The following is a 25,626-nucleotide window of genomic DNA, read 5'->3' as shown; positions in this document are numbered from 1 at the left end:
CTCTCTCTCTCTCTCTGTCTCGCTCTCTCTCTCTCTCTGACTCGCGCTCTCTCTCTCTGACTCGCTCTCTCTCTCTCCCCCTCTCGCTCTCCCCCTCTCCCCCTCGCTCTCCCCCTCTCCCCCTCCCTCTCCCCCTCGCTCTCCCCCTCTCCCCCTCGCTCTCTCCCCCTCGCTCTCTCCCCCTCGCTCTCTCCCCCTCGCTGTCCCCCTCTCCTCCTCGCTCTCCCCCTCGCTCTCCCCCTCTCCCCCTCGCGCTGTCCCCCTCGCTCTCCCCCTCGCTGTCCCCCTCTCCCCCTCGCTCTCCCCCTCGCTCTCCCCCTCGCTGTCCCCCTCTCCCCCTCGCTGTCCCCCTCTCCCCCTCGCTCTCCCCCTCTCCCCCTCGCTCTCCCCCTCTCCCCCTCGCTCTCCCCCTCTCCCCCTCGCTCTCCCCCTCTCCCCCTCGCTCTCCCCCTCTCCCCCTCGCTCTCCCCCTCTCCCCCTCGCTCTCCCCCTCTCCCCCTCCCTCTCCCCCTCGCTCTCCCCCTCTCCCCCTCGCTCTCCCCCTCTCCCCCTCGCTCTCCCCCTCGCTCTCCCCCTCTCCCCCTCGCTCTCCCCCTCTCCCCCTCGCTCTCCCCCTCTCCCCCTCGCTCTCCCCCTCTCGCCCCCGCTGTCCCCCTCTCCCCCTCGCTGCCCCCCTCTCTCCCTCGCTCTCTCCCCCTCGCTGCCCCCTCTCTCCCTCGCTGCCCCCCTCTCTCCCTCGCTGCCCCCCTCTCTCCCTCGCTGCCCCCCTCTCTCCCTCGCTGCCCCCCTCTCTCCCTCGCTGCCCCCCTCTCTCCCTCGCTGCCCCCCTCTCTCCCTCGCTGCCCCCCTCTCTCCCTCGCTGCCCCCCTCTCTCCCTCGCTGCCCCCCTCTCTCCCTCGCTGCCCCCCTCTCTCCCTCGCTGCCCCCCCCTCTCTCCCTCGCTGTCCCCCCCCCTCTCCGTCTCTCTCATCCTCTCATTGTCTCTCTCCCCCCAGGACTACCTACTATGGAATAAATTAGGGGCGACCCTGGCCAACGGCTCTCGAAGTGAGGAGGCGGTGGAGGCCTATCGCCAGGCCCTGGAGCTCCAGCCTGGATTTATCCGGTCCCGCTACAACCTGGGCATCAGTTGCATCAACCTGGGGGCGCACAGGTAGGGACTGGGTAACCTCTCGCCTCACCAACCCACCGGGGCCATGGGGCAGTTCTTAAGTCCAGAGGAACGCAGACTTGAATATCTTTGGCGGATGCCTGTTTTAGCCATCCAGCAACAGATCTGGCTGGACCACATGAAGCACCATCCGGTCCTGCTCTCCTCCGCCGAAACTGCTCACTCTTCCAGGATCATCCGTGAATGCAATAATAACCCCCGGCTTCTCTTCTCCATTACAAACCGTCTTCTTAAACCCCTCTCCCCTGCCTCCTCCACCCTCACCTCCGACAAGTGCGAGGAGCTCCTGGACTTTGTCACAAAGATAGAGACCATCCATTCAGCTGCCTCTGCCACTTCTATCCCTTCCCTCCCTTCCCCTAGCCCACCGAGCCAAACTTCCTCTACGGTCCCCCTCCCTGGCCTAGCACTGAACGCTCCTCTTTCTCCTAGTTTCTCTCCTGCCTCCCCTCATGCCCTCTCCAAGCTCATCTTGTCCAGGAGTCCCACCTCCTGCTCCCTCGACCCTATTCCCACTAAACTGCTGACCACCCAACTTCCCTTCCTAGCCCCGACATAAGAAAACTACTGGGCACTTGGTCTGAGTATTAAACAAGGCTTTAATCAACTGTTTTACAACATGGAGATCTAGTTGTGTCCTTTACTAGTTCCTGTTAAAAAATGTCCTGAGCAAGCTGGGCCCGTGCCCGAGTATTTATACTCTCCCTGGACAGCGCCACCAGCAGGCCGCCCAGGATTACTTCAGTCATTTCCACATGAATGACAAGATTCATGCCAGCCCCCATGTTAGCTGACATTGTTAACGGTTCCCTCTCCTCCGGTACTGTCCCCCTCTCCCTCAAATCTGCCATCATCACCCCTCTCAAAAAAAAAAAAAACCCCACCCTTGACCGCCCCCATCTCCAACCTCCCTTTCCTCTCCTAAATCCTTGAACAGGCTGTCGCCTCCCAAATCCGTGCCCATCTTTCCCACAACCCCATGTTTAACTCTCTCCAATCAGATTTCCGGCCCCGCCACAGTACAGGAACGGCCCTTATCCAAGTCACAAATGACCTTATTTGTGACTGTGACCATGATAAGCTATCCCTCCTCTTCCTTCTTGACTTGTCTGCAGCCTTCGACACGGTTGACCACACCGTGCTCCTCCAACGCCTCCACCGTCGTCCAGCTGGGCGGAACTGCACTGGCTTGGTTCATAGGAACAGGAGCAGGCCATTCAGCCCCTCGAGCCTGTTCCACCATTCACTGAGATCATGGCTGATCTGTGACCTGACTCCATATACCCGCCTTTGGCCCATTTCCCTTAATACCTTTGGTTAACAGAAAGCTATCAATCTCCGATTTAAAATTAACAATTGATCCAACATCAATTTCCATGTGCGAAAGAGAGTTCCAATCTTCTACCACGCTTTGTGTGTCGAAGTGTTTCCTAATTTCACTCCTGAAAGGTCTGGCTCAAATTTTTAGACTCTGTCCCCTCGTCCTAGAATCCCCAACCAGCAGAAATAGTTTCTCTCTATCTATCCTATCTGTTCCCCTTAATATCCTGAAAACTTCAATCAGATCACCCCTTCACCTTCTAAATTCCACTGAATACAACCCTAATTTGTGTTTATAATGGGGAACAAAGAAATGGCAGACCAATTAAATACATACTTTGGTTCTGTCTTCACAAAGAATCACAGAAACCCCACAGTGCAGATAGAGGCCATTTCGGCCCATCGAGCCTGCACCGACACATGTCCCACCTGATCCCCGTAACCCCTACACCAACACATATCCCACCCTATCCCCGTAACCCCACGTATTTAATCCCCCTAACACTAAGGGTCAATTTATCATAGCCAATCAACCTAACCCGCACATCTTTGGACTGTGGGAGGAAACCGGAGCACCCGGAGAAAACCCACGCAAACACGGGGAGAATGTGCAAACTCCACACAGACAGTCGCCCGAGGCCGGATTCGAACCCGGGTCCCTGGCGCTGTGAGGCAACAGTGCTAACCACTATGCCACCGTGCTGGGAGGACACAAATAACCTCCCAGAGATGTCGGGGAACATAGGGTCTGATGAGAGGGAGAAACTGAATGAAATCATTATTTGTAGGGAAATGGTGTTAAGGAATTGACGGGATTGAAGGCCGATAAATCCCCAGGGCCTGATAATCTACATCCTAGGGTATTTAAGGAAGTGGCCCTAGAAATGGTAGATGCATTGCTGGTCATCTTCCAAAATTCTGTAGACTCTGGCACAGTTCCCATGGATTGGAGGGTAGCTAATGTAACCCCACTATTCAAAAAAAGGTGGTAGAGAAAAGGCGGGGAATTATAGACCAGTGAGCCTGACATCGGTAGTGGGGAAAATGCTAGAGTCCATTATAAAAGATGTAATAGCAGAGCACTTGGAAAAAAGCCACAGATCGGACAAAGTCAACATGGATTTACAAAAGGTACATCATGCTTGACTAATCTACTGGAATTTTTTGAGGATGTGACTGGTAGAATAGATAAGGGAGAACCAGTGGATGTGGTGTATTTGGAATTTCAGAAGGCTTTCGATAAAGTCCCGCATAAGAGATTAACATGTAAAGTTAAGGCACATGGGATTGGGGGTAAGGTATTGACTTGGATAGAGAACTGGTTGGCGGACAGGAAGCAAAGAGTGGGAATAAACGGGTCTTTTTCCGAGTGGCAGGCAGTGACCAGTGGGGTACCGCAAAGATCGGTGCTAGGACCCCAGTTATTCACAATATTAATGATCTAGACGAGGGAACTAGATGTAATATCTCCAAGTTTGCAAATGACACAAAGCTGGGTGGGCGTGTGTGCTGTGAGGAGGATGCAGAGAAACTCCAGTATGATTTGGACAGGTTGGGTGATTGGGCAGAAGCAGTATAATGTGGATAAATGCGAGGTTATCCACTTTGGTGGCAAAAACAGGAAGGCAGATTATTATCTGAACAGCAATAGATTGGGAGAAGGGGAAGTGCAACGAGACCTGGGTGTCCTTGTGCACCAGTCGCTGAAGGTAAGCATGCAGGTGCAGCAGGCGGTTAAGAAGGCAAATGGTATGTTGGCCTTCATAGCGAGAGGATTCGAGTACAGGAGCAAGGATGTCTTGCTGCAGTTGTGCAGGGCCTTGGTGAGACCACACCTTGAGTATTGTGTGCAGTTTTGGTCGACTTATCTGAGGAAGGATGTTCTTGCCATGGAGGGAGTGCAGCGAAGATTCACCAGACTGATACCTGGGATGGCAGGAATGACGTATGAAGAGAGATAGGGTCGATTAGGCTTATATTTGCTGGAGTTTAGAAGAATGAGAGGGAATCTCATTGAAACTTACAAAATTCTAACAGGACTGAAATATATATATTTAATATATATATATTTAATGAACTGGCCTCCACCGCCCTCTGTGGCAGAGAATTCCACAGGTTCACCACTCTCTGGGTGAAGAAATTCCTCCTCATTTCAGTCCTAAATGGCTTACCCCTTATCCTTAGACTATGACCCCTGGTTCTGGACTCCCCGGCCATCAGAAACATCCTTCCTGCATCTAGTCTGTCCAGGCCTGACAGAATTTTATAGGTTTCGATGAGATCCCCTCTCAATCTTCTAAACTCCAGTGAGTATAAGCCCAATCGACACAATCTCTCCTCATATGTCATTCCTGCCATCCCAGGTATCAGCCTGGTGAATCTTCGCTGCACTCCTTCCATGGCAAGAACGTCCTTCCTCAGGTAAGGCGACCAAAACTGCACACAATACTCAAGATGCGGTCTCACCAAGGCCCTGTACAACTGTAGCAAGACATCCTTGTTCCTGTACTCGAATCCTCTTGCTACGAAGGCCAACATACCATTTGCCTTCTTAACCACCTGCTGCACCTGCATGCTTACCTTCAGCGACTGGTGCACAAGAACACCCAGGTCTCTTTGTACTTCCCCTTCCCCCAATCTATTGCCATTCAAATAATCTGCCTTCCTGTTTTTGCCCCCAAAGTGGATAACCTCACATTTATCCACATTATAGTGCATTTGCCATGTTTCTGCCCAATCACCCAACCTGTCCAAATCGTACTGGAGTTCCACGACATCCTCCTCACAGCATACCCTCCCTCACAGCATACCCTCCCACCCAGCTTTGTGTCGTCTGCAAATTTGGAGATAGTACATCCAATTCCCTCGTCCAGATCATCATTAATATATATTGTGAACAGCTGGGGTCCTAGGACCGATCCTTGCGGTACCCCACTAGTCACTGCCTGCCACTCGGAAAACGACCCGTTTATTCCAACTCTTTGTTTTCTGTCCGCCAACCAGTTCTCTATCCAAGTCAAAACCTTGCCCCCAATCCCATGTGCCTTAATTTTGCACGCTAATCTCTTATGTGGGACCTTATCGAAAGCCTTCTGAAAGTCCAAATACACCACATCCACTGGTTCTCCCTCATCTATTTTACCAGTTACATCCTCAAAAAATTCCAGTAGATTAGTCAAGCATGATTTACCTTTTGTAAATCCATGTTGATTTTGTCCGATCCTGTCACTGCTTTCCAAGTGCTCTGCTATTACATCTTTTATAATGGACTCTAGCATTTTCCCCACTACCGATGTCAGGCTTACCGGTCTATAATTCCCCGCTTTTTCTCTACCACCTTTTTTGAATAGTGGGGTAACATTAGCTACCCTCCAATACATGGGTACTGTTCCAGATTCCATCGAATGTTGGAAGATGACCAGCAATGCATCTACTATTTCTAGGGCCACTTCCTTAAGTACCCTGGGATGTAGATTATCAGGCCCTGGGGATTTATCGGCCTTCAGTCCCATCAATTTTCCTAACACCATTTCCCTACAAATACTGATTTCTTTCAGTTCCACCCTTTCATCAGACCCTATGTTCCCCGGCATCTCTGGGAGGTTATTTGTGTCCTCCTTTGTGAAGATAGAACCAAAAAATGTATTTAATTGGTCTGCCATTTCTTTGTTCCCCATTATAAATTCCCCTGATTCTGACTGTAAGGGACCTACACTTGACTTCACCAATCTTTTTCTCTTCACATATCTATCAAAGCTTTTACAGTCAGTTTTTATGTTCCCAGCAAGCTTACTCTCATATTCTATTTTCCCTTTCTTAATTAATCCCTTTGTCCTCCTTTGTTGAATCCTAAACTGCTCCCAATCCTCAGGGTTATTGCTTTTTCTGGCCAATTTATATGTCCTCTCCTTGGATCTTATGCTATCCCTAATTTCCCTTGTTAGCCACGGTTGTGTCACCCTTTTTGTTTTATTTTTATGCCAAACTGGGATGAACAAATTCTGTAGCTCATCCATTCGGTCTTTGAATGTTTGCCATTGCCTATCCATCGTCAACCCTTTGAGTGCCATTCCCCAATCAATCCTACCCAACTCGCTCCTCAGATGTTCGTAGTTTCCTTTATTTAAATTGAGGACCCTAGTCTCTGAGTCAACTACTTCATTCTCCGTCTTAATGAAGAATTCGATCATATTATGATCGCTCCGACCCAAAGGGCCTCGTACAACAAGATTGCTAATGAATCCTTTCTCGTTACATAATACCCAGTCTAAGATGGCCTGATCTCTAGTTGGTTCCTCGACATATTGGTCCAGGAAACCATCCCGTAAACACTCCAGGAATTCCTCCTCCACAGTATTGTTACTCATTTGGTTGGCCCAATCTATATGTAGATTAAAGTCACCCATGATGACTGCTGTGCCCTTATTGCACGCTGTGGTAAACCACTGTATACCTGTCTGTATGTGTAATGTGTATTCCACTAGGTACAGGTCTGGACATGCCTCGGCTGACTCCTCCCACTATTCCAGGTATATAAGTGACTACCTCCCAGTCCCTTAGTATTCTGGATGGGTCGACCACTCGAGACAAGACCTTCATTCTTTAGTTAATAAAAGCCTGGTTGTTACTCGCTTAACCTCAGTCTTTTGAGTAATTGATGGCGCATCAATTTTATTAACTAAATTTTTTATAATGGAGAAGATCCTCACACCAGCATGCCTAGACCTGGACAGTCGGGAAGCGGACGCTTCCAACAAGTTTGCTCACTGGCTCACGTGCTTCGAGACATTCCTGACTGCCTCCACTGCAGTCGAAACGGATGCGGACAAACTGTCTGTCCTGATCTCCAAGGTGAACCACCGAGTGTACTCAGTCATCCGGGACGCACCAGGGAGGCAACACACCATCCTGGAGTCTCGTTTGCGGCCGCAGAGACGCCTATCTATTCCCCTTACAATTGAATCCCCTATTACAATAGCTCTACCCTTTTTCCTCCCATTCTGTGCAGCAGAGCCACCCCTGGTGCCAGGAAGTTGGCTGCTGCTGCCTTCCTCAAGTACTCAAAGTGGTGTATCTGTTGGAGAGAGGGATGGCCACAGGGACTCCTGCACTAACTGCCTGCGCCTAGTACTCTGCCTGTTGGACACCCGTTCCCTTTCTTCCTGTCCAACCTCTACCTGCGGTGTGTCCAACTCCGTAAATGTGCTATTCACGATGTCCTGAGCATCGTGAACGCTCCAGTATGCATACAATCGCAGCTCCAGTACCGCAATGCGGTCTGTCAGTAGCTGCAGCTGGGTGCACTTCCTGCACATGTAGTTGTCAGGGACACAGGAAGTGTCCCTGAGTTCCCACATATCGCAGGAGGAGCATATCACGTGGCCAGGCTGTCCTGCCATGACTTACCCTTTAATTAATTGAATTTAAAGTAAATCAATCAATCCCACTAATTACACTACAGTTAACTGGTTTACCAACAGTCCTCGCTACACCAGAGAGACCTTGGAAACTATAAAGCACAGAGTTAAAGTTTAAAAAAAGAGAGAAATACTCACCAACCAATTACTTACCTGCTTCCTGGTGACGTCACACTTTGATTACTTTTTACCTCTCTCCCCCGCTGTTGAATTGGTCGGGCCTCGCTGCTGGTTTTAAGCTCCGCCGCTGCTCACTGCTCCCACACAGGTCCGATGCCCTGGTCGGGCCTCACTGCCGGTTTTAAGCTCTGCCGCGGCTCACTGCTCCCACGCAGGTCCGATGCTCTGGTCGGGCCTCGCTGCTGGTTTTAAGCTCCGCCGCTGCTGACTGCTCCCACACAGGTCCGATGCTCTGGTCGGGCCTCGCTGCCGGTTTTAAGCCTCGCTTCTCGCCTCACTGCTCACACCCAGGTCCGATGCTCTGGTCGGGCCTCGCTGCCGGTTTTAAGCCTCGCTCCTCGCCTCACTGCTCACACCTATATTTCTTAAGGCTAAAGGGATGAAGGGATATGGGGAGAAAGCAGGGACAGGGTACTGAATTTGGATGATCAGCCATGATCTCATTGAATGGCGGAGCAGGCTCGATGGGCCGAATGGCCTACTCCTGCTCCTATCTTCTATATGTTTCTATGTAATAGCTCCTCGTAACTTAACCCTTGAAGTCCGGGTATCAGTCTGGTAAACCTACGCTGCACTCCCTCCAAGGCCAGTATATCCTTCCTCAGGTGTGGTGCCCAGAACTGCTCACAGTGCTCCAGGCCAGGGACCCGGGTTCGAATCCAGCCTCGGGCGACTGTCTGTGTGGAGTTTGCACATTCTCCCCGTGTTTGCGTGGGTTTCCTCCGGGTGCTCCGGTTTCCTCCCACAGTCCAAAGATGTGCGGTTTAGGTTGATTGGCTATGATAAATTGACCCTTAGTGTTAGGGGGAGTAAATACGTGGGGTTACGGGGATAGGGTGGGATATGTGTTGGTGTAGGGGTTACGGGGATCGGGTGGGATATGTGTCGGTGCAGGCTCGATGGGCCGAAATGGCCTCTATCTGCACTGTGGGGTTTCTGTGATTCTGTGATTCTGTGTGGTCTAACCAGGGCTTTGTATAGCTGCAGCATAACTTCTACCCCCTTGTGTTCCAGTCCTCTAGATATAAAGGCCAGCATTCCATTAGTCTTTGATTATTTTCTGTACCTGTTCATGACATTTTAATGATCCATGTACCTGGACCCCCCCAAGTCTCTTTGGACCACCACTGTTTCTAACTTTTCACCATTTAGAAAGTACATTGATCTAACCTTTTTAGGCCCAAAGTGGATGACCTCACATTTGCCTACATTGAAAGCCATTTGCCACAGTTTTGCCCATTCACTTAATCTGTCAATATCCCTTTGTAGTTTTATGCTTCCATCTACACTGCTTCGAAAGGCAAATTATTGACCTGGTTAGGAAATTGACTGAGTGGCAGGAGCCAGAGAGTCGGGATAATGGGCAGGTACAGTAATTGGCAGGATGTGACGAGTGGTGTGCAGCGGTCAAAGTTAGAGAGGATAAGGGGTGACAGGTTACATCCCTTCAGCCTCCTTAGGAAATCACAGAAATCACAGAAACCCCACAGTGCAGATAGAGGCCATTTCGGCCCATCGAGCCTGCACCAACACATATCCCACCCGATCCCCGTAACCCCTACACCAACACATATCCCACCCTATCCCTGTAACCCCACGTATTTAATCCCCCTAACACTAAGGGTCAATTTATCAGAGCCAATCAACCTAACCCGCACATCTTTGGACTGTGGGAGGAAACCGGAGCACCCGGAGTAAACCCACGCAAACACGGGGAGAATGTGCAAACTCCACACAGTCGCCCGAGGCCGGATTCGAACCCGGGTCCCTGGCGCTGTGAGGCAACAGTGCTAACCACTATGCCACCGTGCTGCTGGGCCTTCTTCACCAAAGAGGAGGTATTGAGGGACCAGGAGGGGATCTCATTGAAACTTATAACATTCTGACAGGACTGGACAGACTAGATGCAGGAAGGATGTTCCCGATGGTCGGGGAGTCCAGAACCAGGGGTCACAGTCTAAGGATAAGGGGTAAGCCATTTAGGACAGAGATGAGGAGGAATTTCTTCACCCAGAGAGTGGTGAACCTGTGGCATTCTCGACCACAGAAGGCCGTTGAGGTCAATGCACTCCTGGCCCGCTTCTTATCTTCCATCCTCCATATACATGTGCTCATCCAAAACTCTGCTTCCCACCTCCTAACTCGCACCAAGTCCCGTTCACCCATCACCCCTGTGCACGCTGACCTACATTGGCTCCCGGTCCAGTGACCCCTCAATTTTAAAATTCTCATCCTTGTTTTGAAATCTCTCCCAGGCCACGTCCCACCCAATCTCTGTAACCTTTCCAGCCCTGTAACCCACTGAGATCTCCGCGCTCCTCCAATTCTGGCCTCTTGCGCACCCCCCCCCCCGATTTTAATCGCTCCACCAGTGGTGGCCGTGCCTTCGGCTGCCTGGGCCCTAAGCTCTGTAATTCCCTCCCTAAACCTCTCCGCCTCTCTCTCCTCATTTAAGATGCTCCTTAAAAGCTAACTCTTTCGCCACGCTTTTAGACATCTGTCCTGATATCTCCTTCTGTGGCTTGTCAAAAATGTTTTTATTGATATCGCTCGTTAAGTGTAGATATAAGTTGTTATGCAGTGGCAGCGCTGCACTGTCGGAGGGGCAGTACTGAGGGAAAGCTGCACTGTCGGAGAGGCAGTACTGAGGGAACGCTGCACTGTCGGAGGGGCAGTACTGAGGGAACGCTGCACTGTCGGAGAGGCAGTACTGAGGGAACGCTGCACTGTCGGAGGGGCAGTACTGAGGGAACGCTGCACTGTCGGAGGGGCAGTACTGAGGGAGCGCTGCACTGTCGGAGGGGCAGTACTGAGGGAGCGCTGCACTGTCGGAGGGGCAGTACTGAGGGAACGCTGCACTGTCGGAGGGGCAGTACTGAGGGAGCGCTGCACTGTCAGAGGGGCAGTACTGAGGGAGCGCTGCACTGTCGGAGGGGCAGTACTGAGGGAACGCTGCACTGTTGGAGGGGCAGTACTGAGGGAACGCTGCACTGTCGGAGGGGCAGTACTGAGGGAGCGCTGCACTGTCGGAGGGGCAGTACTGAGGGAGCGCTGCACTGTCGGAGAGGCAGTACTGAGGGAACGCCGCACGGTCAGAGGGGCAGTACTGAGGGAGCGCTGCACTGTCGGAGGGGCAGTACTGAGGGAACGCTGCACTGTCGGAGGGGCAGTACTGAGGGAACGCTGCACTGTCGGAGAGGCAGTACTGAGGGAACGCCGCACGGTCGGAGGGGCAGTACTGAGAGTGCGCTGCACTGTCGGAGGGGGCCGGACTGAGGGAGCGCTGTACTGTGGGAGGGAGAGTACTGGGGGAGCGCTGCACTGTACAAGGGGCCGGACTGAGAGAGCGCTGCAATGTCGGAGGGGCAGTACAGAGGGAGCGCGGCACTGTCGGAGGGACAGTACTGGGGGAGCGCTGCGCTGTCCGAGGGGCCGGACTGAGAGAGTGCTGCAATGTCGGAGGGGCAGTACGGAGGGAGCGTGGCACTGTCGGAGGGGCGGTACTGAGCAGGCACTGCACTGTCAGAGGGGCAGTACTGAGGGAGCGCTGCAATGTCCAAGGGGCAGTACTGATGGAGCGCTGCACTGTCAGAGGGGCAGTACTGATGGAGCGCTGCAGTGTCCGAGGGGCAGTACTGAGGGAGCGCTGCACTGTCGGAAGGGCTATACTGATGGAGCGCTGCAGTGTCGGAGGGGCAGTACTGAGGGAGCGCTGCAATGTCGGAGGGGCCGGACTGAGGGAGCGCTGCACTGTCGGAGGGGCAGTACTGAGGGAGCGCTGCACTGTCGGAGGGGCAGTACTGAGGGAGCGCTGCACTGTCGGAGGGGCAGTACTGAGGGAGCGCCGCACGGTCGAAGGGGCAGTACTGAGAGGGCGCTGCACCGTCGGAGGGGCCGGACTGAGGGAGCGCGGCACTGTCGGAGGGGCAGTACTGAGGGAGCGCCGCACGGTCGAAGGGGCAGTACTGAGGGAGCGCTGCAATGTCCGAGGGGCCGTACTGAGGGAGCACTGCAATGTCCGAGGAGCAGTACTGATGGAGCGCTGCACTGTCGGAGGGGCAGTACTGAGGGAGCGCCGCACTGTCGGTGGGGCAGTACTGAGGGAGTATTGCCCTGTCGGAGGGGCAGTACTGAGGGAGCGCCGCACTGTCGGAGGGGCAGTACTGAGGGAGTGCTGCACTGTCGGTGGGGCAGTACTGAGGGAGTATTGCCCTGTCGGAGGGGCAGTACTGAGGGAGTGCTGCACTGTCGGTGGGGCAGTACTGAGGGAGTATTGCCCTGTCGGAGGGGCAGTACTGAGGGAGCGCCGCACTGTCGGAGGGGCAGTACTGAGGGAGTGCTGCACTGTCGGTGGGGCAGTACTGAGGGAGTATTGCCCTGTCGGAGGGGCAGTACTGAGGGAGTGCTGCACTGTCGGTGGGGCAGTACTGAGGGAGTATTGCCCTGTCGGAGCGGCAGTACTTAGGGAGCGCTGCACTGTCGGAGGGGCAGTACTGAGGGAGCGCTGCACTGTCGGTGGGGCAGTACTGAGGGAGCACTGCACTGTCGGAGGGGCAGTACTGAGGGAGCACTGCACTGTCGGAGCGGCAGTACTGAGGGAACATTACAACAGTGACTACGGTTCAAAAAAAATCTACTTCATTGGCTGTGAAGCGCTTTGGGACGTCCTGAGTTGGTGAAGGGTGCTGTCGAAATGTTTCTTTCCTTCCTTCATTTATTAAGCTTTCCTTCAACCGGTGTCTTTCAGGGAAGCGGTGGAGCACTTTCTGGAGGCCCTGAACATGCAGCGGAAGAGCCGGGGCCCGGAGGGCGAGCGGGGCCAGATGTCGGACAACATCTGGAGCACCCTGCGCATGGCCCTGTCCATGCTGGGCCAGACGGACATGTACCAGGCCGCCGACGCCCGCGATCTGGGAACCTTGCTCAAAGCCTTCAACCTGGACCACTGACTATGCCAACCGGGCGACTCCATCGTCTGCGAGTGTTGCCTCAACAGAACCGTCGTAACGACCTCTGACCCTGTGTGATTCCGCCCCCCCCCCCCCCCAAGTCTCCCCCTATACGCTGTATCTAACCCGTGCTGTACCTGCCCTGGGAGTGTTTGCTGGGACAGTGTAGAGGGAGCTTTACTCTGTATCTAACCCGTGCTGTACCTGCCCTGGGAGTGTTTGATGGGACAGTGTAGAGGGAGCTTTACTCTGTATCTAACCCGTGCTGTACCTGCCCCGGGAGTGTTTGATGGGACAGTGTAGAGGGAGCTTTACTCTGTATCTAACCCGTGCTGTACCTGCCCCGGGAGTGTTTGATGGGACAGTGTAGAGGGAGCTTTACTCTGTATCTAACCCGTGCTGTACCTGCCCTGGGAGTGTTTGATGGGACAATGTAGAGGGAGCTTTACTCTGTATCTAAACCGTGCTGTACCTGCCCCAGGAGTGTTTGATGGGACAATGTCGAGGGAGCTTTACTCTGTATCTAACCCGTGCTGTACCTGCACTGGGAGTGTTTGATGGGACAGTGTAGAGGGAGCTTTACTCTGTATCTAACCCGTGCTGTACCTGCACTGGGAGTGTTTGATGGGACAGTGTAGAGGGAGCTTTACTCTGTATCTAACCCGTGCTGTACCTGCCCTGGGAGTGTTTGATGGGGACAGTGTAGAGGGAGCTTTACTCTGTATCTATCCCGTGCTGTACCTGTCCTGGGAGTGTTTGATGGGACAATGTAGAGGGAGCTTTACTCTGTATCTAACCCGTGGTGTACCTGCCCTGGGAGTGTTTGATGGGACAGTGTAGAGGGAGCTTTACTCTGTATTTAACCCGTGCTGTACCTGCACTGGGAGTGTTTGATGGGACAGTGTAGAGGGAGCTTTACTCTGTATCTAACCCGTGCTGTACCTGCCCTGGGAGTGTTTGATGGGACAGTGTAGAGGGAGCTTTACTCTGTATCTAACCTGTGCTGTACCTGCCCTGGGAGTGTTTGATGGGGACAGTGTAGAGGGAGCTTTACTCTGTATCTAACCCGTGCTGTACCTGTCCTGGGAGTGTTTGATGGGACAGTGTAGAGGGAGCATTACTCTCTATCTAACCCGTGCTGTACCTGCCCTGGGAGTGTTTGATGGGACAGTGCAGAGGGATCTTTACTCTGTATCTAACCCGTGCTGTACCTGCCCTGGGAGTGTTTGACGGGACAGTGTAGAGGGAGCCTTACCCTGTATCTAACCCGTGCTGTACCTGCCCTGGGAGTGTTTGACGGGACAGTGTAGAGGGAGCTTTACTCTGTATCTAACCCGTGCTGTACCTGCCCTGGGAGTGTTTGACGGGACAGTGTAGAGGGAGCCTTACCCTGTATCTAACCCATGCTGTACCTGCCCTGGGAGTGTTTGATGGGACAGTGTAGAGGGAGCTTTACTCTGTATCTAACCTGTGCTGTACCTGCCCTGGGAGTGTTTGACGGGACAGTGTAGAGGGAGCTTTACTCTGTATCTAACCTGTGCTATACCTGCCCTGGGAGTGTTTGATGGGACAGTGTAGAGGGAGCTTTACTCTGTATCTAACCCGTGCTATACCTGCCCTGGGAGTGTTTGACGGGACAGTGTAGAGGGAGCTTTACTCTGTATCTAACCCGTGCTGTACCTGCCCTGGGAGTGTTTGACGGGACAGTGTAGAGGGAGCTTTACTCTGTATCTAACCCGTGCTGTACCTGCCCTGGGAGTGTTTGATGGGACAGTGTAGAGGGAGCTTGACTCTGTATCTAACCCGTGCTATACCTGCCCTGGGAGTGTTTGACGGGACACTGTAGAGGGAGCTTGACTCTGTATCTAACCCGTGCTATACCTGCCCTGGGAGTGTTTGATGGGACAGTGTAGAGGGAGCTTGACTCTGTATCTAACCCGTGCTGTACCTGCCCTGGGAGTGTTTGACGGGACACTGTAGAGGGAGCTTTACTCTGTATCTAACCCGTGCTGTACCTGCCCTGGGAGTGTTTGATGGGACAGTGTAGAGGGAGCTTTACTCTGTATCTAACCCGTGCTGTACCTGCCCTGGGAGTGTTTGACGGGACAGTGTAGAGGGAGCTTTACTCTGTATCTAACCTGTGCTGTACCTGCCCTGGGAGTGTTTGACGGGACAGTGTAGAGGGAGCTTTACTCTGTATCTAACCTGTGCTGTACCTGCCCTGGGAGTGTTTGACGGGACAGTGTAGAGGGAGCTTGACTCTGTATCTAACCCGTGCTGTACCTGCCCTGGGAGTGTTTGATGGGACAGTGTAGAGGGAGCTTTACTCTGTATCTAACCCGTGCTGTACCTGCCCTGGGAGTGTTTGACGGGACAGTGTAGAGGGAGCTTTACTCTCTATCTAACCTGTGCTATACCTGCCCTGGGAGTGTTTGATGGGACAGTGTAGAGGGAGCTTTACTCTGTATCTAACCCGTGCTATACCTGCCCTGGGAGTGTTTGACGGGACAGTGTAGAGGGAGCTTTACTCTGTATCTAACCCGTGCTATACCTGCCCTGGGAGTGTTTGATGGGACAGTGTAGAGGGAGCTTTACTCTGTATCTAACCCGTGCTGTCCCTGCCCCGGGAGTGTTTGATGGGACAGTGTAGAGGGAGCTTGACTCTGTATCTAACCCGTGCTGTCCCTGCCCCGGGAGTGTTTGATGGGACAGTGTTGAGGGAGCTTTACTCTGTATCTAACCTGTGCTGTACCTGCCCTGGGAGTGTTTGATGGGGACAGTGTAGAGGGAGCTTTACTCTGTATCTAACCCGTGCTGTACCTGCCCTGGGAGTGTTTGATGGGACAGTGTAGAGGGAGCTTTACTCTGTATCTAACCCGTGCTGTACCTGCCCTGGGAGTGTTTGACGGGACAGTGTAGAGGGAGCTTTACTCTGTATCTAACCTGTGCTGTACCTGCCCTGGGAGTGTTTGATGGGACAGTGTAGAGGGAGCTTTACTCTGTATCTAACCCGTGCTGTACCTGCCCTGGGAGTGTTTGACGGGACAGTGTAGAGGGAGCTTTACTCTGTATCTAACCTGTGCTGTACCTGCCCTGGGAGTGTTTGATGGGACAGTGTAGAGGGAGCTTTACTCTGTATCTAACCCGTGCTGTACCTGCTCTGGGAGTGTTTGATGGGACAGTGTAGAGGGAGCTTGACTCTGTATCTAACCTGTGCTGTACCTGCCCTGGGAGTGTTTGATGGGACAGTGTAGAGGGAGCTTTACTCTGTATCTAACCCGCGCTGTACCTGCCCTGGGAGTGTTTGATGGGACAGTGTAGAGGGAGTTTTACTCTGTATCTAACCCGTGCTGTACCTGCCCTGGGAGTGTTTGATGGGACAGTGTAGAGGGAGCTTTACTCTGTATCTAACCTGTGCTGTACCTGCCCTGGGAGTGTTTGACGGGACAGTGTAGAGGGAGCTTTACTCTGTATCTAACCCGTGCTGTCCCTGCCCTGGGAGTGTTTGATGGGACAGTGTAGGGGGAGCTTGACTCTGTATCTAACCCGTGCTGTCCCTGCCCTGGGAGTGTTTGATGGGACAGTGTAGAGGGAGCTTTACTCTGTATCTAACCCGTGCTGTCCCTGCCCTGGGAGTGTTTGACGGGACAGTGTAGAGGGAGCTTTACTCTGTATCTAACCCGTGCTGTCCCTGCCCTGGGAGTGTTTGACGGGACAGTGTAGAGGGAGCTTTACTCTGTATCTAACCCATGTACCTGCCCTGGGAGTGTTTGACGGGACAGTGTAGAGGGAGCTTTACTCTGTATCTAACCCATGTACCTGCCCTGGGAGTGTTTGACGGGACAGTGTAGAGGGAGCTTTACTCTGTATCTAACCCATGCTGTACCTGCCCTGGGAGTGTTTGACGGGACAGTGTAGAGGGAGCTTTACTCTGTATCTAACCCGTGCTGTACCTGCCCTGGGAGTGTTTGATGGGACAGTGTAGAGGGAGCTTTACTCTGTATCTAACCCATGTACCTGCCCTGGGAGTGTTTGATGGGACAGTGTAGAGGGAGCTTTACTCTGTATCTAACCCATGCTGTACCTGCCCTGGGAGTGTTTGACGGGACAGTGTAGAGGGAGCTTTACTCTGTATCTAACCCATGCTGTACCTGCCCTGGGAGTGTTTGATGGGAGAGTGTAGAGGGAGATTTACTCTGTATCTAACCCGTGCTGTACCTGCCCTGGGAGTGTTTGATGGGACACTGTAGAGGGAGATTTACTCTGTATCTAACCCATGCTGTACCTGCCCTGGGAGTGTTTGATGGGACAGTGTAGAGGGAGCTTTACTCTGTATCTAACCCGTGCTGTACCTGCCCTGGGAGTGTTTGATGGGACAGTGTAGAGGGAGCTTTACTCTGTATCTAACCCGTGCTGTAGCTGCCCTGGGAGTGTTTGATGGGAGAGTGTAGCGGGAGATTTACTCTGTATCTAACCCGTGCTGTACCTGCCCAGGGAGTGTTTGATGGGAGAGTGTAGAGGGAGCTTTACTCTGTATCTAACCCGTGCTGTACCTGCCCTGGGAGTGTTTGACGGGACAGTGTAGAGGGAGCTTTACTCTGTATCTAACCTGTGCTGTACCTGCCCTGGGAATGTTTGACGGGACAGTGTAGAGGGAGCTTTACTCTGTATCTAACCTGTGCTGTACCTGCCCTGGGAGTGTTTGACGGGACAGTGTAGAGGGAGCTTTACTCTGTATCTAACCTGTGCTGTACCTGCCCTGGGAGTGTTTGATGGGACAGTGTAGAGGGAGCTTTACTCTGTATCTAACCCGTGCTGTACCTGCCCTGGGAGTGTTTGACGGGACAGTGTAGAGGGAGCTTGACTCTGTATCTAACTCATGTACCTGCCCTGGGAGTGTTTGACGGGAGAGTGTAGAGGGAGCTTTACTCTGTATCTAACCCGTGCTGTACCTGCCCTGGGAGTGTTTGACGGGACAGTGTAGAGGGAGCTTTACTCTGTATCTAACCCATGTACCTGCCCTGGGAGTGTTTGACGGGACAGTGTAGAGGGAGCTTTACTCTGTATCTAACCCATGTACCTGCCCTGGGAGTGTTTGACGGGAGAGTGTAGAGGGAGCTTTACTCTGTATCTAACCCGTGCTGTACCTGCCCTGGGAGTGTTTGACGGGACAGTGCAGAGGGAGCTTTACTCTGTATCTAACCCGTGCTGTACCTGCCCTGGGAGTGTTTGACGGGACAGTGTAGGGGGAGCTTTACTCTGTATCTAACCCGTGCTGTACCTGCCCTGGGAGTGTTTGATGGGACAGTGTAGAGGGAGCTTTACTCTGTATCTAACACGTGCTGTACCTGCCCTGGGAGTGTTTGACGGGACAGTGCAGAGGGAGCTTTACTCTGTATCTAACCCATGTACCTGCCCTGGGAGTGTTTGACGGGACACTGTAGAGGGAGCTTTACTCTGTATCTAACCCGTGCTGTACCTGCCCTGGGAGTGTTTGACGGGACACTGTAGAGGGAGCTTTACTCTGTATCTAACCCGTGCTGTACCTGCCCTGGGAGTGTTTGACGGGACAGTGTAGAGGGAGCTTTACTCTGTATCTAACCCGTGCTGTACCTGCCCTGGGAGTGTTTGACGGGACAGTGTAGAGGGAGCTTTACTCTGTATCTAACCCGTGCTGTACCTGCCCTGGGAGTGTTTGATGGGACAGTGTAGAGGGAGCTTTACTCTGTGTCTAACCCGTGCTGTACCTGCCCCGGGAGTGTTTGATGGGACAGTGTAGAGGGAGCTTTACTCTGTATCTAACCCGTGCTGTACCTGCCCTGGGAGTGTTTGACGGGACAGTGTAGAGGGAGCTTTACTCTGTATCTAACCCGTGCTGTACCTGCCCCGGGAGTGTTTGACGGGACAGTGTAGGGGGAGCTTGACTCGAAGAGAGAGGTATCCCATGGAGGAGCCAATCGTATCTCAATAATGTATATTAAAAGTATATAAATGAATTCTAATTATCAGGTACTTATTCTGGGGGTGTAATGCCCTAGACTGAAGACAGTCGGGGATGCCTCTGGCGAGCAGTCTAGCCGTCTGACCATGGTCTGGAGCCAGACCTTGAGCCCCGACTGTAAAAGCGCCAACCCAATAAAGGTTGTGATTTTGATAATTCCACTCGTGTCTTGTGAAGTGTCTGGAGTGGTGTTACTTTCAGTAAATGCCGAGGTCTGGGCATCGCACTTAAGGAGCTATACCAGGAATGTTCCCAGGGACGAGGGATTTCAGTTATGAGGTGAGCACAAAACATAAGAATTAGGAGCAGGAGTTGGCCATCGGGCCCCTTGAGCCTGCTCCATTCAATAAAACAGTGGCTGATCTTTGACCTCAACTCCACCTTCACGCCCTATCCCCATATCCCTTGATTCCTTTAGTATACAAAAATCTATTGATCTGTGTCTTGAATATACTCAACGACTGAGCCCCCACAGCCCTCTGGGCTAGAGAATTCCAAACATTCACCACCCTCTGAGTGAAGAAATTTTTCCTCAATCTCAGTCCTAAATGGCCGACCCCTTATTCTGAGACTGTGACCCCTGGTTCGGGACTCCCCAGCCAAGGAAAACATCCTCCCGGCATCTACCCTGTCAAGCCCTGTAAGAATTTTATGTGTTTCAATGAGGTCCCCTCTCATTCTTCTAAACTCTAGAGAATATTGGCCTCGTCTGCTCAATGTCTCCTCATAGGACAATCCCCCTCATCCCAGGAATCAATCTAGTGAACCTTCATTGCATTCCCTCGAAGGCAAGTATATCCTTCCTTGGGTAAGTAGACCAAAACTGGACACCCTGCTCCAGGTGTGGTCTCACCAAGGCCCGATATAATTGCAATAAGAGGTTGGAAAACTAGTCCGGTCCCAGCTGGAGTATTGTGTCCAGTTCTGGGCACCACACTTTTGGAAGGATGTGACGGCTTTGCAGAGGGTGCAGAAGAGATTTACTAGAATGGGGGGAGTGGGCGGGGTGGGGCTCAGGGACAACAGGGGGTGCTGAGGGACAATGGGGGAGTGGGTGGGCCTGAGGGAGGGAGGGGGCGGGGCGGAGGGACAACGGAGGAGAGGGAGGGGGCGGAGGGACAATGGGGGAGAGGGAGGGGGCGGAGGGACAATGGGGGAGAGGGAGGGGGCAGAGGGACAATGGGGAGGGGGCGGAGGGACAATGGGGGAGGGGAAGGGGCGGAGGGACAATGGAGGAGGAGGGGCCGCAGGGACAATGGGGGAGAGGGAAGCGGCGGAGGGACAATGGGGGAGGGACAATGGAGGAGGAGGGGCCGGAGGGGCAATGGGGGAGAGGGAGGGGGTGGAGGGACAATGGGGGAGAGGGAGGGGCGGAGGGACAATGGGGGAGAGGGAGGGGGCGGAGGGAAAATGGGGGAGAGGGAGGGGGCGGAGGGACAATGGGGGAGAGGGAGGGGGCGGAGGGACAATGAGGGAGGGGGCGGAGGGAAAATGGAGAGGGAGGGGGGCGGAGGGACAATGGGGGACGAGGAGGAACAATGGGGGTGAGGGAAGGGGCGGAGGAACAATGTGGGAGAGGGAAGGGGCGGAGGGACAATGGGGGATGTAAAGTCTGTGGGTTGTGCAGTTAATAAATACACAGACTTCAGAAGTAACAAACAAACAGGTCTTTACTATTCGAAGGTCCGGGCGAATCTGCCCCAGCAATCCTGCCACAACACTTATATACTGGTGTGGTCACTATCGGTATTACAGTATACAGAAGCCAAACAAATAGTGCCACACCTAAAGTAGTTCTCTTAAAGGTGAACGGTTACATTCAATAGTTCCCTTAAAGGTAGACGGGTACATACACTACAATCCTCCCTTTTTAGCTTGTTACTTACAGAGTCTCCGTTAAACATACATATCTTCAACTTCCTATAAACAAATTACAGATATAATCTCGGTGGAGTCAATGTCATATAAAACAATTTACAGATATAATCTCGGTGGGAACAGTTCACAGGTTCAGTCTCTGCGGAAACAGTTCATAGATTCAGTCGCTGATCTTGACTCGTTCCGAACAACATTTCTTTGGTGTAGCCGGTTCACCTGGCTAGCGTGACTCCTCCATAGCCTTTTTCTTGACGTAACAGCTTGAACTTTCGTCCTGTTGAACCAGCAGTGCGGACTTTTACAACCAACTGGCTGTCTTGACATTTTCCAGTTTTTCAACTAATTTAGCTCCTTTCGTAGTGTTCTGCCTGAGATGGTAGAAGTGCTAATATTTTAGACAGTTATTATCTTCTGCTTCTTCTTTTTCTTTTCTGCCTTTTTGAAACTCTCGGAGCTCCTTTCTCGGCTGCCAGCTGTAGCACCACCAACTCTCTATGTTCCTTAGACCTTAAGTGCTTCCTCCGAATTTCAGCGCTTTGGGAGTTTTCATCACAAGCTGGGCAGACCAAATCCTCGTAATATTCAGTGTCACTCAACAGGTCATGGTAATATTCGGGTTCGTCCTGAGTTAGGCCAGCGAGAGAGCCTTCTTCTTCCTCCTCACCCGTCTGGACGTTAGCTGACGGTGGTTCCTTCCCTAGACATCTTTCTTGAAAAGACTTCTTCATGCATTCATATTCATCCCGCTCTTCCTGGGTTGTCTGCCATTCCTTCACTACTGACCTCATTTGTGAGTTCAATACCTTCCCTTCCACCGGGGATTGCGGTATCAGGCTATTTAATCCTTCTACTGAAGCAGCTGTTTCAACATTCTTCTGTTCACATTGACGTGATTCAACGAACTCTTCATAGAGTAAACTGTAACACAAAATCTGTGTTGCCACCTCAGTTATTTCTGTAACTTTTGGGAGCTCCGAATTCCTTCCCTTTGCAGATTGAAGCTCGTGTTCCCATTGTGGAGTCTTGTCTCTCAGCATGTGAAGGAGTTGGCTGACCGTTAACTCTTCCGCGGGGACTCTGTGGATCAGAGTCTTCACCATTTCATCCACCTTTCCCTCCAATGCTTTCACCTTCCTTTCCTCTTGTACTTTGGTTTCAAGCGCTCGAAGAAGTTGCGCCTTGATGCTCCCAAGCTCATGTTCAGAGCCCATTCTTACAGTCTCTGTGTTTCTTACAGTTTCCTTCCCTTCCACTGAAAGGATTCCCAGTTGACTCTGCTCTTCAAGTCGTTGAACCTCGGTCATTGCCGCCCCATATTTGTCTTGGGTTTCCTCCAATATTTTTTATGAGTTCTTGGACATCTTGTCTTTCATGTTCTGCCATGTCTTTCACCGCTAAATTCTCATCTATGGATGGAACTTCTACCGATGAGTCTGTCTTGGCCTTGAGCTCATCAAGAATTTCCTGCAGCCTTTGGACTTCTTGCTCATGTTCAACCTTTAGTTGTTCATATGCTTCTACTGAAACTAGCTTTTCGGGGGTTGCCGAGTTAATCCCCTCCAGAATTGTAGCCTGGGCCTGTTCATACTGTTCTTTCCACTTCTCACACTCTGCTTGTAAGGAGTCGTAGAGAAGAACTGGAATAAAATCCCAGCTTCCTGAAGATTCCTCTTCATTTGCTTCTTTCGCAATTTCCTGTTGGAGTTCAGCCAAGGCTGCTATGCTATCTGCCTCTCGAAGTCTCACTGCCATCAAATCTTCTTTATTCTTGCAGTCTATCTCAGTCATTTTCCCTTTATTTTCATTTAACTGAGTGATAAGCTCCTCTTGCAACATGGCCACATTATTCACATCAGGTAAAGAAGCGTTTCTCTTTTCCATGTCCAAGATTTTTTTCTGCATCTCTTTAAGTGCACACTGCGATTCAGCTTCTCTTAACCTTGCCTGCACTAGCTCCGTCTCCAATTGCAGAACAAAATCCTCAGTGTAGTGTGGTTTGCCTTTATGCTGTATCTCTAGATCATGCAAATATTCTAACTCCTGAACATCATAAGGGAGGTGTGATCGGTAATTGGTCACGATGGCTCTATGGTCGCTCTCTGCTTGAGCTAGCAGGTTCTGTTGTCTTTCCAGACTCTCCCATTCGGTGTCATAGAACTTTTTCATTGTTTTCATCTCTTGTACGAGACGGTAACTTAATTGTTCGAATTGTTGTCGTACTTTGAAATAACGTTGAGTTCGAGCTCGGTGTTCCTCCGTAATGCATATGTCTGTGACTGTGAACAGACTCAGAATTCTCTGTCTTTATGCACGCCATCGTTTTTTCCAACCTTAGTCAGTGAGTTCATGTTAACCTTGTTTTTCATACGTGGGGCTGGACTTATCGTCTTCCGGCTCAGAGTCTGAGCTGCTTGTCTGCACCGAGTCCTCACTCGTCATTGCTTGTAGGTAGTGCCATTCCATGTCTATTTTCTTTATCCACTCCCGTCCTAGAAGTGGTGGTCCTCCCTCATGTAGTACATACAAGTTCATTCTTGGGTGTTCTTTACCCCTATCTCTCACCTTGACTCTTATTTTTCCCATGGGGGTATACTTTATGCCCCGTGTATGTCTGCAATACGAACTTGGTATCTCTTAAGGGTATGTGTGAGAATAGCCGGTGGTAATCCCCTCGATTTATGACTGATACAGGCTGATCCAGTGTCCAACTCCATTTTTCACTTTGGACTCCAGCTATTTTTTAGCATGACCCAGATAGTTTGTAGGTCAGCTTCCTTACTCACATGGTGGATACTCAGACTACCCAGCTCCTGGCCGTTTGGATCTGAGTCTGGATTCTGTTCGTCTGAACTCTTCTCAGCCCCCTTGTATACCTTGTTGTACTTTTCTTGTGATGGCTTCCTTTGGTTGTTGGTCTTCTTCCCTGACCGGCACACCTTGAGCGATGTGACCCAGTTTGCCACATTTCCTACATTCTTGGTTCTTAAACCAGCATTGATTCTGGTCGTGTGTTGTCTTCCCACAACGATAGCAATTTTGTTGTACTCGAGGTAATTTGGTCCACCCCGAGCGCCGCCGCCTTTAGTTGCATTTCCGCCGTTCCTTTTCGCTGCGGCTTCGTGTGATGCGGCTATAAGGACAGCCCTGTCAAGTGTAAGGTCGTTCTCTTCTAGTAGGGCGCTTTTGCGTCCCTTCCTTGGACAATCCGCCTACGAACTTGTCTCGCAGTGCCTCTGTCAGATTCCCTCCGAACTGGCAGTATTTCGCTAGCCTACGCAAGTTCGACCCAAGTATTCTGCGTTGTTTTCGTCTTTCCGTTGCGTTCTTGCATAGAATTTGAATCGTTCAGCCAACATCAACGGTGTGGGGTTCAAGTGGTCATTCAGAACAACCACTAATCTCTTCGAAAGACTGATCCGCCGGTTTAGCTGGTGCTAGTAAATCCTTCAAGAGCCCGTATGTCTTTGCGCCCATCGAGTTTAACAATGTTATCCGCCTTGTCGTCTTCCTCTATTTTGTTGGCTTCACAATTGATCTCGATGCGTTCCACGTACGTGGCCCAGTCTTCTATCTCAGAATTAAAAATCATTAATATTCCCTCGCTTAGGCATCTTTCTTCCCTTGGGAGCAGCACCAGTATTTCTTTAAGTATTCTTATTTATTTGTTTATTTCTAAGATGGCGGTTTTTCCCCGCGAATTATGCGGTTTCCCGCTCTTCCTTTCTCTCCACCGCCCACTTCAATGGCGGTATGTCAATCAAGATGGCGGTTTTCCCCGCGAAAATGGCGGTTTCCCGCTCTTTCCTTTCTCGCCCCGCCTCACTTCAATGGCGGTTTCCCCGCTTCTGGCGTCTTCTCCGCCTAATGGCGGCTTCCCGCGTTTCTTCCCGGTGGAAGGGGTACGCTTCCCCCCACAGCGGACAGGTTCAGACCGCTGGCTGGCTACCGCACAGCTCCCCTTACTCGGCTATGTCTTTTCCCTCACGCCCGCACGGCTCTACCGGCGCTGGGTACTACCCCGTTAACGGAGGACAGTTCAGCTGCTGGACTGGCTCTCGCGCAGTCTCTCTCTCTCTCCGTACCCGGCTCTGTCGCTCTCTCACCCGCACGTTCGGTGTTGCCGGCCCTGGGTACCCCCGTTGGTGGAGAACAGCTCAGCCGCTGGACTGGCTCTCGCGCAGTCTCTCTCACCCCGTTTTCGGCTGTGTCTCTCACCCCACTCCCGCACGTTCGGTTTTTGCCGGCTCTGAGTACCCCGTTGGTGTGGAGAACAGCTCAGCGCTGGACTGGCTCCTTGCAGTCTCTCTCTCCGCACCTCGCTCTCACTCCACACTGGTTCCCGTTCGCCTCCCCAGCCCTCTCGCAGACCGTTGTTTCCCTCCCCGGCTGCGGCTGGTTTCTCTTCCGCGCCTACTCGCAGGCTCAGCGCTTCGTGGCTGCGGTCGCTGCCGCGATTTTTCCTCCCGGCCGATCGCGCGGTCCGGCTGTCACCCGACGCCGTTGGACCCGACTTTTGGCCGGCACAGCTCCCCCTCGACCGAGGTCGAGTGCTCTGCCCTTATCCTCCGGATACTTCTACACCTTCCCCTACTCACAGTCTCTTCGGCCGCCTTGTTTCTTGCTGGTCGGCTCACTCCACACCGTGGCAGAAGGGTAGTCTAGTGCCTGTTGCTGATACAGCTTTTGTTGTTAGTCTTCCTGCTTTCTGTT

At 52.2% G+C, this 25,626-nt stretch overlaps 1 protein-coding gene across 1 annotated transcript in view; it reads left to right on the top strand.

The window, feature by feature from the left end:
• pex5 (peroxisomal biogenesis factor 5) overlaps positions 1 to 14,425 on the top strand; it is a 64,002-nt gene extending 49,577 nt beyond the window's left edge. The window contains exons 13-14 of the mRNA XM_085976706.1: positions 996 to 1,153; positions 12,836 to 14,425. Of these exons, the coding sequence (XP_085832832.1) occupies positions 996 to 1,153; positions 12,836 to 13,037 (360 nt within the window). The 3' untranslated portion in view covers positions 13,038 to 14,425. The remainder of the gene's footprint in view (positions 1 to 995; positions 1,154 to 12,835) is intronic.
• The last annotated feature ends 11,201 nt before the right edge of the window (positions 14,426 to 25,626 follow it).

This window comes from Somniosus microcephalus, unplaced genomic scaffold, assembly GCF_052327205.1.
Source record: "Somniosus microcephalus isolate GS21.2 unplaced genomic scaffold, FLI_Smic_1.0 unresolved_chr3, whole genome shotgun sequence".
Lineage (NCBI taxonomy): Eukaryota > Metazoa > Chordata > Chondrichthyes > Squaliformes > Somniosidae > Somniosus > Somniosus microcephalus.
Note: the sequence above shows the minus strand (reverse complement) of the source record. Positions and strands in the feature narration are given on the sequence as shown.